Consider the following 14,473-nt stretch of genomic DNA (forward strand, 5'->3'; position numbering starts at 1 on the left):
GGGTAAAAAGTGTTTTTTCCCCCATATTATTAATAAACGAATGCAATTTCAACGAAATAAAACTGCCAATGAAAATTATCATTTAGGTTACCTTGGGTACATTTACATTTTGATTAATGTACACTGTCCCTCTTCGCACCTCAGTCTTGGATTTTTTTTTTTTAACCACAAATACTATCTATAATATTGTATCATGAATGGAAGCCCGTTTCCAACACTGAATTAAAACAATATATACAAATTATCTCAAAATTCGAAAAAACTCAGAACTTCGAGATTTAAACTCACGGTTCTGAGAAATAAAGTAAAGTTAGAATAGTGATAGTCTTTATCTCATAATTCTGAAAAAAAATAGTTAGAATTATGAGGAAAATAAAATCAAGAAAAAAAGTCAGAATTGCAAGAAAACTCAGTCAGAATTGCGAAAAAAGTCTAAATTGCTAGATACAAACTCGCATTTGTGAGAAAAGTCAGAATTGGGAGGAAAAAAGTCAGAATTGCTAGAAAAAATGTATACTAATATCTCATTTAAGCATTTATATGAGCATGAATATGACTATTTATTTATTTGTTTATACTTTTTTCAATTATTTATTTCAATATTATACGATTAATGTCCAGTTTAAGCATATATGAGCATGAATGCGACTATTTATAATTATTAGCCAGCAACATTTCCTATTTAAAGTGTATGTTTATGGATGTGACTATTTAAATATTTATTTACGTATATAACTAATGTCTTGATTAAGCATATATATAGGCATCGATGTGTCTGTTTATTTATCGATTTTTCAGTCATTTTGCTTGTGTGTGACGCTAGGAGGAGCCAAAGAAAACAGCGTGTCTTGTGCGTCATGACGCAACGCAGAACGCGCGGCCTGAATATAAAAGCGCGCAGCGGCGTGACGCGTCCTTCTCCCCTGCCTGTCCCCACCAGCGGAAGGCAGCGCGCTCTATTGTAAAATCAGTGCCGAGTGAATCTTTATCCATCTTTCAAAATGGTACGTATCAGATGTATTAATTGATTCGATATAGTTGTGCAGCGGGCAGAATTCAATTTCTGACACGGTATTTCTGCGTCTAACGGTTTTTTTGTAAGATGCGGGCGGGAAAATTCCGGCTAGTTTCCCTCAAAACAGAATGGCAGCGATGTGATTCCTTTCCTGTAACGCTTTACAAATTATTTATTGTTTCTGATTAGATAAGTTTATTATATAACGTACTCAACGACCTTAACGCCTAATTTTGAGTCTCTCGGTTTGTTTTACCGGCTTTTGTCAGGTTGGGCCTCGTTAGCATGTTAGCTAACCGTGCCACGTATTGTGGAAAGTATCGCGTGTTTGAGGAAAACCGCATCCGAAAACCTACATTGTCGGTTTTGTAACTTAATATCCTAGTGTTTTAATCCCGTTACTAGTTTCCCGTCTGTTTGTGATGGCCTGTGAACGGTTTCGGTCTCTTTGCCGGTTGGTATAACGGCAGTGTCGGGTGTGTTTAAAACCGGTTCACGGTGGTCACATGTTACTGTCTGTCCCGCACGTGCGGTTCATCACGCACGTGGCCGTCTATTGTTTGCGCAGTAAAAAAAGGGCGCAAGCGTAGAATAATTCAGTGGGGCCTTTGAGTAAAAGACATTGCGTTTACCGCGGCTAAATAATGTAACGTTACAGTCTCTTATGAACAGGTGTCATGTTCAATCTAATAACATCTTAATGTCTAATTATCTCTCTATAGATGGCCACAATTCCACACAAATACGTTTTAGAAATGTTGATGCTCTGCCATGCTCCTCTAGAAATTTAATTCAATTTAATCCAAGTTGTCACTCATCAGGATTGTTAAAGGGTTAGTTAACCCAAAAACGAGAAGGGTGAGTCATTAATGACTCATGTCATTACAAACCCGTGAGGTCTCCGTTCATCTTCTCAACACAGTTTAAGATATTTTAGATTTAGTCCGAGAGCTCTCAGTCCCTCCATTGAAAATGTGTACGGTATACTGTCCATGTCCAGAAAGGTAAGAAAAACATCTTCAAAGTAGTCCATGTGACATCAGAGGGTCAGTTATTTATGCATCGCAAATACATTTTGGTCCAAAAATAAATGCTGCTGATGTGTTACCTTTGTTAATGGGTGCACTTTATCATTGTACTAATGTACAGGTTATATTGTGTAATAAAAGTAAATAAAATAAGTTATTTTTTTAGAATCTCTATCTTGTCACTTTGAAAAAAATCAATGAATAACTTTAAATGTATAAATGTTTACAGATGACCGTACTGTGTACCAAATATAAAGCTGAAAATTAGGAACCGTTTGTTAATTATGGTCTGAAAATCTAAAGTTTTGGAAATTTGAGTGTGGAGTCTCGAGATGGAAGATTTGTAGGAGCTCTGGTCAGATGGAGAAGTCTTTTGTACGAGTGTGAAATGAGTTTGAATGATGAATGTCAAATGTGTCTCCTCCAGGTGAACTTCACAGTTGACCAGATCCGTGCCATCATGGACAAGAAGTCCAACATCCGTAACATGTCCGTGATTGCACACGTGGACCACGGGAAATCTACACTGACCGACTCTCTGGTGTCCAAGGCTGGAATCATCGCTTCGGCCCGCGCCGGAGAGACGCGCTTCACTGACACACGCAAAGACGAGCAAGAGCGCTGCATCACCATCAAATCCACGTAAGACGCCGGCAAATGTCCAGGGACTTAAAGATCACTAGACCGTAAATAAAATGCAATTATATGCATCTAAACCGTATCATGCATCTGTCAAAAATGTAAGTATATGAAAATTATGCATAACTAAACCTGGAAGTATTAGATTTTTTTTTAAATATGTAAACCTATAAAAATGCAATTAAATGTAAATCTTTTCATGCATAACTAAAACTGTAAGTTTCAGGGATTTTTAAAATTATAAGACTGTAAAAATGCAACTAAGTAGATGTATACATAGCCATGTATAACTAAATTTGGAAATATCGGGATATTAAAGCGCTATGTTAGTTTGTCGCGTATCTATTTTAAAAACTATCGGTTTATTAATCGGTATCAGGTAAATCCATTATCGGTCAACCTCTGCTGACAATTTCATGTTATTAAAATGGCAATTGTGTGCATAGTGCAATCATAAAGAAACATGCATGACTCTAAACCGAGTTCAGAAGGGTGTTTGTGATATGCATGGAAAATCAAAGGTTGTTTAACTGCATTTTCAGTGTTTTATGGCATTGACTCATAGTAGTTATTCCTTTTTTCTTAGGGTTGTAACAATATATTGTCATAATATCACAATGCAAATGTGGTGTGAAAAGTTTAAACAATTTAACTTAACTAAAATCTGGTAAATCCAGAAGGGCAAACATTTGAGCTTAAAAACCTAAAGTGCGTTATTCAGTCAAACTCACTATATAAAACTTCAGATATCTGTAGTGAGGCAGGGGAAAAAGTGCAAGCGGTTTGTCTAACAGTCATTTACGATGTATATTCTTATATTGCTTATAGAAAAATCAACCCTGTTATCACTAAATAACCCAAACTCTGAGTTAATAGTTTCCCCAAACAGCCAATCATCTGTGACATGCTCATTAGAACAAAACACAAGCCAAGCTGAGTGTCTAATGTTGATGCACAAAGACCTGGTTGTTGATTTCCCTCTGTTTTGCCTCTTTCTCAGTGCCATCTCCATGTACTACGAGCTGTCCGAAAACGACCTGGCCTTCATCAAGCAGTGCAAGGATGGATCTGGTTTCCTCATTAACCTGATTGACTCTCCCGGCCACGTGGACTTCTCCTCCGAGGTCACGGCTGCTCTGCGTGTCACTGATGGAGCTCTGGTTGTGGTGGACTGTGTCTCTGGTAAACCTTTACTGTGGTTCTACATCGTGCGGTCATTGTGGCATTCATAGGGTTAATGCTGGTCTGAAGTCTCCCTTCCATAAATGAATGCCTTCAATTGGACCAAAAGTCTTACATTTTAGTTATAGAATTAAATGCTGCAATATCTTCCTCAGTATTATGGTCTTATTTTGCAATACAAAATATTTAAAAATCCTTAAGATGCTACTTGTTTTTTTTGTGTGTGTTTCTTAAGATCTTAAATCTGAGCAGTGTTAAATTCATAAAGTTAACTATTGCATATATTGCCCTGATATAATGTAAGATGCATCTATTTACAGGATGTTAAATGCCTCTTGTGCTCAGGTGTGTGTGTGCAGACCGAGACGGTGCTGAGACAGGCCATCGCCGAGCGCATTAAGCCCGTGCTGATGATGAATAAGATGGACCGTGCCCTGCTGGAGCTGCAGCTGGAGCCCGAGGAGCTGTACCAAACCTTCCAGCGCATCGTGGAGAACGTCAACGTCATCATCTCCACCTACGGAGAGGACGAGGGTGGACCAATGGGAAACATCATGGTGAGAACACGCTCATTCGTTTATATGAAGGGTTAAAATACACCGTGTGGTCTGTGAGGAGAAACCATGCACCACTCTGATGAGCTGATGAACAACTAACCATAATATCTGAGACCCGCGCTGATCCTTCAGTGACTTCTGAGCCGTAGTCTCTTATATCGGTTCCTTTAGCTGGACTGTTTGTGCTCCTCTCTCTCTCTTTCTCTCAGATCGACCCAGTGATCGGTACCGTGGGTTTTGGATCCGGTCTTCACGGCTGGGCTTTTACTCTGAAGCAGTTTGCGGAGATGTACGTGGCAAAGTTCGCTGCTAAAGGCGAAGGTCAGCTGAGTCCAGCTGAACGCTGTAAGAAAGTGGAGGATATGATGAAGAAGCTCTGGGGTGACAGGTGAGATTCATTCATTACATTATTCCAAAATAATACTATACATACCAAAAAAAAAAAAATGCTTAGTTCAGAACTCAAGCATTACTGTTATTTTGATCAATACCAAGCGTACCAGGACCTTATTTCTTTCAGAACTCGAACCACAAACGGTTCGCTCCTGGGTCATTAAAGTTTTGATAACTTCAGTAAACCTTTAAGTGGTGTTGTAAATTAGACCTTTAGGTTTGTTGCATGTTACTCATTCTCTGCTGCTCGTGCAGGTATTTTGACACAGCCACCGGTAAATTCAGCAAGTCTGCCAACGGCCCCGATGGAAAGAAACTGCCCCGCACCTTCGCCCAGCTCATCCTGGACCCCATCTTCAAGGTACCCCATCTTCAGCCTCAAACACTAGTGCAGGTCTCCTTCTGATCCACTGGTGATCACACCTCACTTCCTCCATCTCTAGGTGTTCGATGCCATCATGAACTTCAAGAAGGACGAAGCCGCCAAGCTGATCGAGAAGCTGGACATCAAGCTGGACACCGAGGACAAGGATAAGGAAGGGAAGCCTCTGCTGAAGGCCGTGATGCGTCGCTGGCTGCCCGCCGGAGAAGCTCTGCTTCAGATGATCACCATCCACCTGCCGTCTCCCGTCACGGCCCAGAGGTACCGCTGCGAGCTGCTTTACGAAGGGCCTGGAGATGATGAAGCTGCTATGGGTACGACCCTCGTGTTCTCAGGTGTGTTTTGCGTTTGAATTGTGTGATTCTTAGTTTGTGTTCTGTGCAGGTATCAAGAACTGTGACCCTAAGGCTCCCCTCATGATGTACATCTCAAAGATGGTGCCGACCACAGATAAGGGTCGTTTCTATGCTTTCGGACGCGTGTTCTCTGGGGTCGTGTCCACTGGGCAGAAAGTGCGAATTATGGGACCAAACTTCACCCCTGGGAAAAAAGAGGATCTCTATCTGAAACCCATCCAGAGGTGTGCATTGCTCCTGACTCATTAACACCTGAACTGGTTTTCATTTAGCCACGATTAAAGTCACTTTTTTTTATTTTTTTTTATAATGCTAACACTTTACAACATTTCATTTGAGAAGTTCTGTGAGCTGTTAAATATTTACAATTAGTTAATGAGCCACCGGAGGTTTTACTCAGCCAGTACAGCAGGAGAAGTAGCGAATAGCCAATAGCTGGCCTCGTTTTATGTCACGTGCTTCCCGAACAGCGTCTCTGCAGCATTCAGCGTGATGTGGGAGACTGGGAGTACTTTACTTTGAGCCTTCAAAAAAGATTAACCTGTAAACTCTGCACTACTGAACTGTTTAAGGGGTCGTTCACATATCGCGACTATTGCGCGCTCAAGTTCGTTATTTCCAATGTAGGCACGTGGTATGCGCGCTCATAATGGAAATGACGCGGACGCGAGCCGCCCGTTTTTCCAGGCGCGTCCGCACCGCATCGAGTTAAAAACATCTCAACTTTTCAGAGAGCCGCAGCGCACCGCGGGTCATGTGACAAGAACTAACCAATCAGCTTCATCCTTTCCCGTAACAACGCTGAAAGCTCAGCCAAGATGAAGGAACAGCTGATCATAGTTGTACATGGATTTCCATTTTGAAATAAATTTAGTAGCAGAGCTACTGAAAGCGATTTTTAGAGCTGCAAATCCATTTATCCTTTGCTGAAATTTCCTTGTCTTCAAGGAGAGAGCACGTCATGGTTGCTTAGCAACGGCAGACGCCTCAGGGGCGCTTCTGCACGAGCGATTTGGAAAGGAGGAGAAAGCGGCGCGCCTAGCGTTTTCCACGCGTTTTTAGGCGCGATATGTGAACGGCCCCTAAGACTTTTATTTGTGCAGATTCTCCAGTACAATGTTGTTTGCAAATGTTTAGTCGTAAAAGCTGCTAACATTGCTTTTTAACAGTTAACATTTAAAGCTTTACAAACATGTTCTGTGATCAGTTTGACGTTTACCAGTTCATAATTCAGTAGTGCAGCTTAATTATGACTGAATGAGATAGGTAAATGTTTAAAGATATTTAATATAAATATATAAGTATTCACTGCTCTTTTTCACACAGCAGGTTTTTTGTGTGTCCAATTTTTTTTTTTCTGGATAACCTTCTGATGGATTTTACTTTAAAATGTGTTTTCCATTCAGGTTTCATGCCATTGGCACTTTTTTCGAAGGGTTGTTTACAATTTCACAGCATAAGCTATAAAGCTGTTTCCCAGTAAATAATAAAATACAATGCACTGCAATTTTATTGTTTTATCCTTATTCTTCGTGAAAATATGTTCTTAAAGATTCCTTAAGCTTTGTTCGGGATGTGAAACTACTTTAGGAGCTCTAAGGACTGCCATGGTGAAAACATTTGAAATCTCCTTGTGAAATTTGCTAGAGTATGGGTCAGTGTTCTGATTGCAGAAGAGTTCGACAAAGGATTACTAACACAATAAAACAACTCCAGGTATATTTTTGATGAGGATATGACAGTGCAAAATGGTTAAAATCTAAAAAAATCTATGCTGAATGATAAATACCCTTTATTTATAATTTACTTGGGGGGGAAAATGGGCAAAACTAAAATATAAGTACATAAACCGATTAATCGTAAAAATAATCGACAGATTAATCGATTATCAAAATAATCGTTAGTTGCAGCCCTAGTTCTGAGGTGAAACCAAATGTTGAGGAAGGATTTGGGCTGAAAAGTCTATGTACATGATAATTTATCACATTTAATGATATTCGCTCTAAATAAACAGGTTTTACCCTCACTTAAATTTCACATGAGTTTTTCTACTTCCATTTGTTGGTGAAATATAAATAATTAAACGGTGGCTTTAATAACTTCATGACAGATTTATTTAAACCTGCATTAAACAATGAAGAAACCATATGAGTGTGCATCAAAAATATGTAGACTGTTTATTGTATTTAAAATTGACAATTTGAATCAAATTAATATCAAAAGTAATGAACAAAGGATATTATTGGACATTAGTGACGTTTTGTTCATGCATCAACCGAAAACCGCACCGACTAAAAGATCTCAGTTCTTCAGAGTGATTTATTGAATTATTTTTATTGGTTGTAATGATTCTTCCAGTTGGGAAAATTCAGTGCATCACTAATTAACCTTCCTAAAGCACAGCTTTTCTTTTATTTCAGGACCATTTTGATGATGGGTCGCTATGTCGAGCCCATTGAGGACGTGCCTTGTGGTAACATCGTGGGTCTGGTTGGTGTGGACCAGTTTTTGGTGAAGACCGGGACCATCACCACTTTCGAGCAGGCACACAACATGCGTGTGATGAAGTTCAGCGTCAGCCCTGTGGTCCGAGTCGCAGTGGAGGCCAAGAACCCCGCTGACCTTCCCAAACTGGTGGAGGGACTCAAACGCCTGGCCAAGTCTGACCCCATGGTGCAGTGCATCATCGAGGAGTCCGGAGAGCACATCATCGCCGGCGCTGGAGAACTGCATCTGGAAATCTGCCTTAAAGATCTGGAGGAGGACCACGCCTGCATCCCACTGAAGGTCCGTTCATCAGCAGCACTCGGCAGATTTCATTAGGGCGTAGAAAAACATTTAAAAGTTGTGTGCATGATCCCAAAAAAATGGTTCCTTGCGCACTCGATTGCAGTCGTAGATGCTTCGGATGAAATCGCTAGGGCTGGGGACAATAAATCCATTTAAACACGATGCTCAAGCGCTCTTCTTCGTGAGCATTTGAGGGTGCGGTTAAACTAGCCTAGAGCGCCATCTGCTGTTAAAACGAAGCTCCGAATCGATTCCAGAGCATCACAATGCATTCAGAAAGTCTCAGAATCGATCCAAGAATTGCGAGAAGTTTCAATATAAACTACGTAGAACGTTAAATTTGTTTTATTAATTGACATGTTTTGGATAAATCATGCCTGGCTGCAAAGGACTCGTTCCCTTGTTTTTAACTCCTTTTTATCGTGACCACGAATTAGAGCTGAAACAACGAATCGATTTAATCGATTATTAAAATAGTTGTCAACTAATTTAGTCATCAATTCGTTGCTAAATAACTTATTTGCCGTAAGCGGCTCATTTCGTGCATATTTCAAAAGTGCGGTGACCAAAGTGTGGCAGTAATGAGCCACCGGAGGTTTTACTCAGCCAGTACAGCAGGAGAAGTAGCGAATAGCCAATAGCTGGCCTCGTTTTAGGTCACGTGCTTCCCGAACAGCGTCTCTGCAGCATTCAGCGTGATGTGGGAGACTGGGAGTACTTTACTTTGAGCCTTCAAAAAAGATTAACCTGTAAACTCTGCACTACTGAACTGTTAAAGGGGTCGTTCACATATCGCGACTATTGCGCGCTCAAGTTCGTTATTTCCAACACCGCACCGCATCGAGTTAAAAACATTTCAACTTTTCAGAGAGCCGCAGCGCACCGCGGGTCATGTGACAAGAACTAACCAATCAGCTTCATCCTTTCCCGTAACAACGCTGAAAGCTCAGCCAAGATGAAAGGAACAGCTGATCATAGTTGTACATGGATTTCCATTTTGAAATAAATTTAGTAGCAGAGCTACTGCAAGCGATTTTTAGAGCTGCAAATCCATTTATCCTTTGCTGAAATTTCCTTGTCTTCAAGGAGAGAGCACGTCATGGTTGCTTAGCAACGGCAGACGCCTCAGGGGCGCTTCTGCCCGAGCGATTTGGAAAGGAGGAGAAAGCGGTGCGCCTAGCGTTTTCCACGCGTTTTTAGGCGCGATATGTGAACGGCCCCTAAGACTTTTATTTGTGCAGATTCTCCAGTACAATGTTGTTTGCAAATGTTTAGTCGTAAAAGCTGATAACATTGCTTTTTAACAGTTAACATTTAAAGCTTTACAAACATGTTCTGTGATCAGTTTGTCGTTTACCAGTTCATAATTCAGTCGTGCAGCCTAATTATGACTGAATGAGAGAGGTAAATGTAGATATTTGAAATGCACTTTTTTTTTTTCTAAGTATTCACTGCTCTTTTTCACACAGCAGGTTTTTTGTGTGTCCTATTTTTTTTCTGGACAACCTTCTGATGGATTTTACTTTAAATTGTGAGTTCCATTCAGGTTTCATGCCATTGGCACTTTTTTTGAAGGATTGTTTACAATTTCACAGCATAAGCTATAAAGCTGTTTCCCAGTAAATAATAAAATACAACGCACTGCAATCTTATTCTGTTTTATCCTTATTTTTCGTGAAATTATGTCCTGAAAGATTCCTTAATAAGCTTTGTTCGGGATGTGAAACTACTTTAGGAGCTCTAAGGACTGCCATGGTGAAAACATTTGAAATCTCCTTGTGAAATTTGCTAGAGTATGGGTCAGTGTTCTGATTGCAGAAGAGCTCGACAAAGGATTACTAACACAATAAAACAACTCCAGGTATATTTTTGATGAGGATATGACAGTGCAAAATGGTTAAAATCTCTTAAATCTATGCTGAATGATAAATACCATTTATTAATTAAAAAAAAACTAAAATGAGTACATAAACCGATTAATCGTAAAAATAATCGACAGATTAATCGATTATCAAAATAATCGTTAGTTGCAGCCCTACCACGAATTAAGAATTGGTTTCCACTATTAATTAATTGGTTTCCTTTTGGTTTTTAGTTGAATCATGGCCACAAACGAGGAATTTGTTCACTCGCTCATTTTAATTTGTTCTTGTTTTAATCCGTTTTCACTCATTCGTGTTTCACTTGTTTTAGTGTTGATTCCCTCGTTTCAATTGTGACATGAATTAAGAATTGGTTTCATAATAAATTGGTTCCCCTGTTTTAGTTTAATTTGATGCAGGAATTAAGAATGAATTTGAATGTCATGTGGTACTCAGTTTAGTTGCATGCACGCAGTTTAAAATGGAGTTTTATAAAATGCTTGCATTTATAATGTTGAATCCATATCAGTCTCAATCATAGCTTTTGAAGCTGAAATGGCAATAAATTGAAATGCAGCCGTTCCTGATGTAACCCATGTGTCTGGTTCTCCTACAGAAATCAGACCCTGTCGTGTCCTACAGGGAGACGGTCAGCGAGGAATCAGACCAGATGTGTTTGTCCAAGTCTCCTAACAAACACAACCGTCTGTACATGAAGGCCAGGCCGTTCCCCGACGGTCTTGCCGAAGACATCGACAAGGGCGACGTGACGTCCCGTCAGGAGCTCAAGGCCCGAGCACGCTACCTGGCCGACAAATACGAGTGGGAGGTCACCGAGGCCCGTAAGATCTGGTGCTTCGGCCCTGACGGAACCGGACCCAACCTCCTGGTGGACGTGACCAAAGGAGTGCAGTACCTGAACGAGATCAAGGACAGCGTCGTGGCTGGCTTCCAGTGGGCCACTAAAGAGGTGAGATGTTCGGGGTTTGGTTTACTAGCTGTGCTCTTGATGTCCTGCTGGTCTGTGAGGAGAAATCATGCACCACTCTGAAGAAGTGATGGATCACACCTACCACTAATATCTGAGACCTGCAATACACATCTGCAATATTGAGACCTACTCCTAAACTTTCCATTGTGGAAGAATTTTATCCATTCAAAATAAATAAGATCTAAATAATAGAAACAATGCACACGAAGTATTGATTAAAATATTTTATTAGGATTTTTGCTGTTTTTTTTTTTTTTTAATAGCGCCATTATACATTATTTTTTTTTATTTTTTTGAGGTTCTGCTTTTTGTATTTCTAGAACCAAACCAAAAACCAATCATAAAAATATTTATTTTATTTTGTTATTATTCACTTGAGACCTCGTCCTAAACTTTCAATTGTAGAATGTTTTAGTGTAATATATTTTTATTCATTTAAAATTAATACGATATAGAAACGATACCAACCAATACAAATAAATAATAATAAAATATATTAGGATTTTTGCTGTTTTATAGCCCTTTTTAATTTTTCAAATAAAATACAATAAAAACAAATGCATTTAATTTTGTCAATTCTGCTTTTTGTATTTCTAAAAACCAAAAAAAAAAAATTTGTATTAGTTAATGACTTGGGTTTTTTTTTTATTACTAGAAGTAAAATAATAAAATATCATAGTATATATTTTGTTAATATTTGTATTGTCCTAATAAGACTGTAACACTTAGTCTTATTATGCAAACTTAATTATTTTTATAGTTATTATTTTTTTGTAAGCTTTTGCGTTTTATTAATGCTTGATTTTATTGTATTTTTTTTCATAAAAATAAAATGCAACGATAAAAACAAAAGTGATTGTTTTTATTATTTGTATTAAAATGCAAACAATTAGAAGCTATTAAAAAAAAGTGTATATATATAGGAGTATATGAATCTTTAGTTGGGATTTGTTCCCTTGTTGGATGCGGTCTTGCTCCTGTTCTTGATGTCTGCTGCTGTGTGTCTGTGCTCAGGGTGTGCTGTGTGAAGAGAACATGCGTGCCGTCCGCTTCGACGTCCACGACGTGACCCTCCACACCGATGCCATCCACCGCGGCGGAGGTCAGATCATCCCCACGGCCCGCAGGGTGCTGTACGCCTGCCAGCTGACGGCCGAGCCCCGGCTCATGGAGCCCGTGTACCTGGTGGAGATCCAGGTGAGCTGCCTCGTCCTTCAGACGCACCTCACGCTGTGATCTCCAGTCTCTCACCTGCGTCTCTCTTCCTCTCTCAGTGTCCGGAGCAGGTGGTCGGAGGCATCTACGGCGTGCTGAACAGGAAGCGAGGACACGTCTTCGAGGAGTCTCAGGTCATGGGGACACCTATGTTTGTCGTTAAGGCCTTCCTGCCTGTCAATGAGTCTTTCGGTAAGTGTTCTGTTTCATCATCACATTTAATGAGCTTTCGATCAAAGTTAATGTATGCATACAAAACCTCCACTGGCTGTGCTCCACTTGAATTCAGGCTTGTGTTCTGCAAGAGAACAGCGCTTCATTCGTCCCAAAGAGACCGCTTCAGTAATAAACGGGAGAAGAGTGTAAATGTTGTAAAGTGCATTCATTGAGCTGACATCCGCTGTTCAGTGTTGATTCAGCTCTACAGAAGACGACCGTGTCATTTATTCCATTCAGTTCCAGTTGTGTCCTTGTTAATCTTTTAAACCCGTGTGAGCAAACCCGACTCGGCCTTTGCCATGAGCTCCTTTCAGTCCAGAGTCACTGACTGAGTCTGAATTAAAGTGCTGAGAAAGCTGAACGCTGCTGCACACAGGAGATAAAACGTCCAGCTCGTCTTTCTATTGTGTCGATCTCTCTGTCAGACAACAAACATACAGCGCCAGCAGTGTAGAAGAGATCCTTTTGAGATCTGAATCTGCCTCCACATCATCCGAGTGATTCCTGACTCACTGAATCCTCAGAACAGTCGAGTTCAACACATTTAGGACCTGCTTTTACAGTTTAACTGTTCAGATCGGTTTCTAGTTTTTGGATTGAATCGGTCAAATAACTCAGGAGTGGTAGATTAATTTTGTAAATTTATTTATTTTACTGTTTACTGTATTTTACTATATATATATATATATTTATATATTTATATATTATTTATTTATAAAAAAAATTTACACTAGAATAATTGTAATGGTAGTATAATTTTATTTGTAGAATCTTTAATTTAACTTGTTCCTAGTATAATTTTAAAGTTTAAAATTGTAGTTTATTTATAATTAGCAGTATTATAATTTTATTATTTTTTTAATTTAACTTTTAATACTAGTATAATTTTAATGTTTGTAGCGGTTTTTTTTTTTATAGCAGTTAAAAACAAATATACCAAAAATAACATCTTTGAAATGTTAACATCCGCGCTTTCAATAGTTTAAAAAAATAACTAAATCACACATTTTTAATTAATTGTGATTTGCATATATTTATCATAATTTCACATTGAAACTCCAAATTAATGAGGAAATAACACGAAGGGTATATTATAAATGGTTTAATGGCATCTCTTCACCAAGTATCCTCCTGTTAATGAAGGCCAGTGATGTTACGGAGATCTCTCTTAAACACATTTCCCCTCAGTTTTAGCCAATAATTATAGCCTTTCAACATTACAGTGTAAGTGAAAGCCATTATTTTAAGCCTTAATAGGCTCTGAAAAATAACAACTTTTAAAAGTGAATTTAAACCGTCTTCACAAACTAAATTGTATTCGTGTTTAAGGAACCAGTTTTGCACTAGCTGCATCTCATTCCTGTTAAATCTGATCTGGTGTGTTTCTGCAGGTTTCACCGCTGACCTGCGCTCTAACACCGGCGGTCAGGCCTTCCCTCAGTGTGTGTTCGATCACTGGCAGATCCTGCAGGGTGACCCCAAAGACCCCGCGACTAAACCCTTCCAGGTCGTGGCTGAGACACGCAAGCGCAAGGGCCTGAAGGAGGGCATCCCGGCACTCGACAACTTCCTCGACAAGTTATAATCGACCTGACCTTCTACAGCACGACCTCGATGCTTTACACTCATTCCTGTGTGTCATTCCTTCCCTCCTGCGCTCGCTTCCTTCCCTCAGAGTTCAGCAGAGGGACTGGACTGTACAGGGCACAAACATCACACCTTTATCACCTTCAGACAGGAAACTCCAGTGGATTATGTAAATCTAATAAAAAAAATAAAAATGGAAAATTACTCGAGTGCTTGTGTGGTGCTTCATTGCCTCTCAGTGCAGATGTTGATTCACA

General features: G+C 39.6%; 1 protein-coding gene across 1 annotated transcript; it reads left to right on the plus strand.

Annotated features, from left to right (window-relative positions):
* Positions 1-872: 872 nt before the first annotated feature.
* eef2b (eukaryotic translation elongation factor 2b) lies at positions 873-14,420 on the plus strand. Its single transcript, XM_059562941.1, has 13 exons — positions 873-1,004; positions 2,471-2,685; positions 3,683-3,864; positions 4,210-4,421; positions 4,631-4,809; positions 5,070-5,175; positions 5,258-5,510; positions 5,581-5,776; positions 7,973-8,339; positions 10,821-11,174; positions 12,210-12,392; positions 12,470-12,602; positions 14,021-14,420. Exons 1-13 carry the CDS (start codon positions 1,002-1,004, stop codon positions 14,212-14,214), a joined length of 2,577 nt encoding a protein of 858 aa, XP_059418924.1. The 5' UTR covers positions 873-1,001; the 3' UTR covers positions 14,215-14,420.
* The last annotated feature ends 53 nt before the right edge of the window (positions 14,421-14,473 follow it).

Source organism: Carassius carassius, chromosome 12, assembly GCF_963082965.1.
Source record: "Carassius carassius chromosome 12, fCarCar2.1, whole genome shotgun sequence".
Classification (NCBI taxonomy): domain Eukaryota; kingdom Metazoa; phylum Chordata; class Actinopteri; order Cypriniformes; family Cyprinidae; genus Carassius; species Carassius carassius.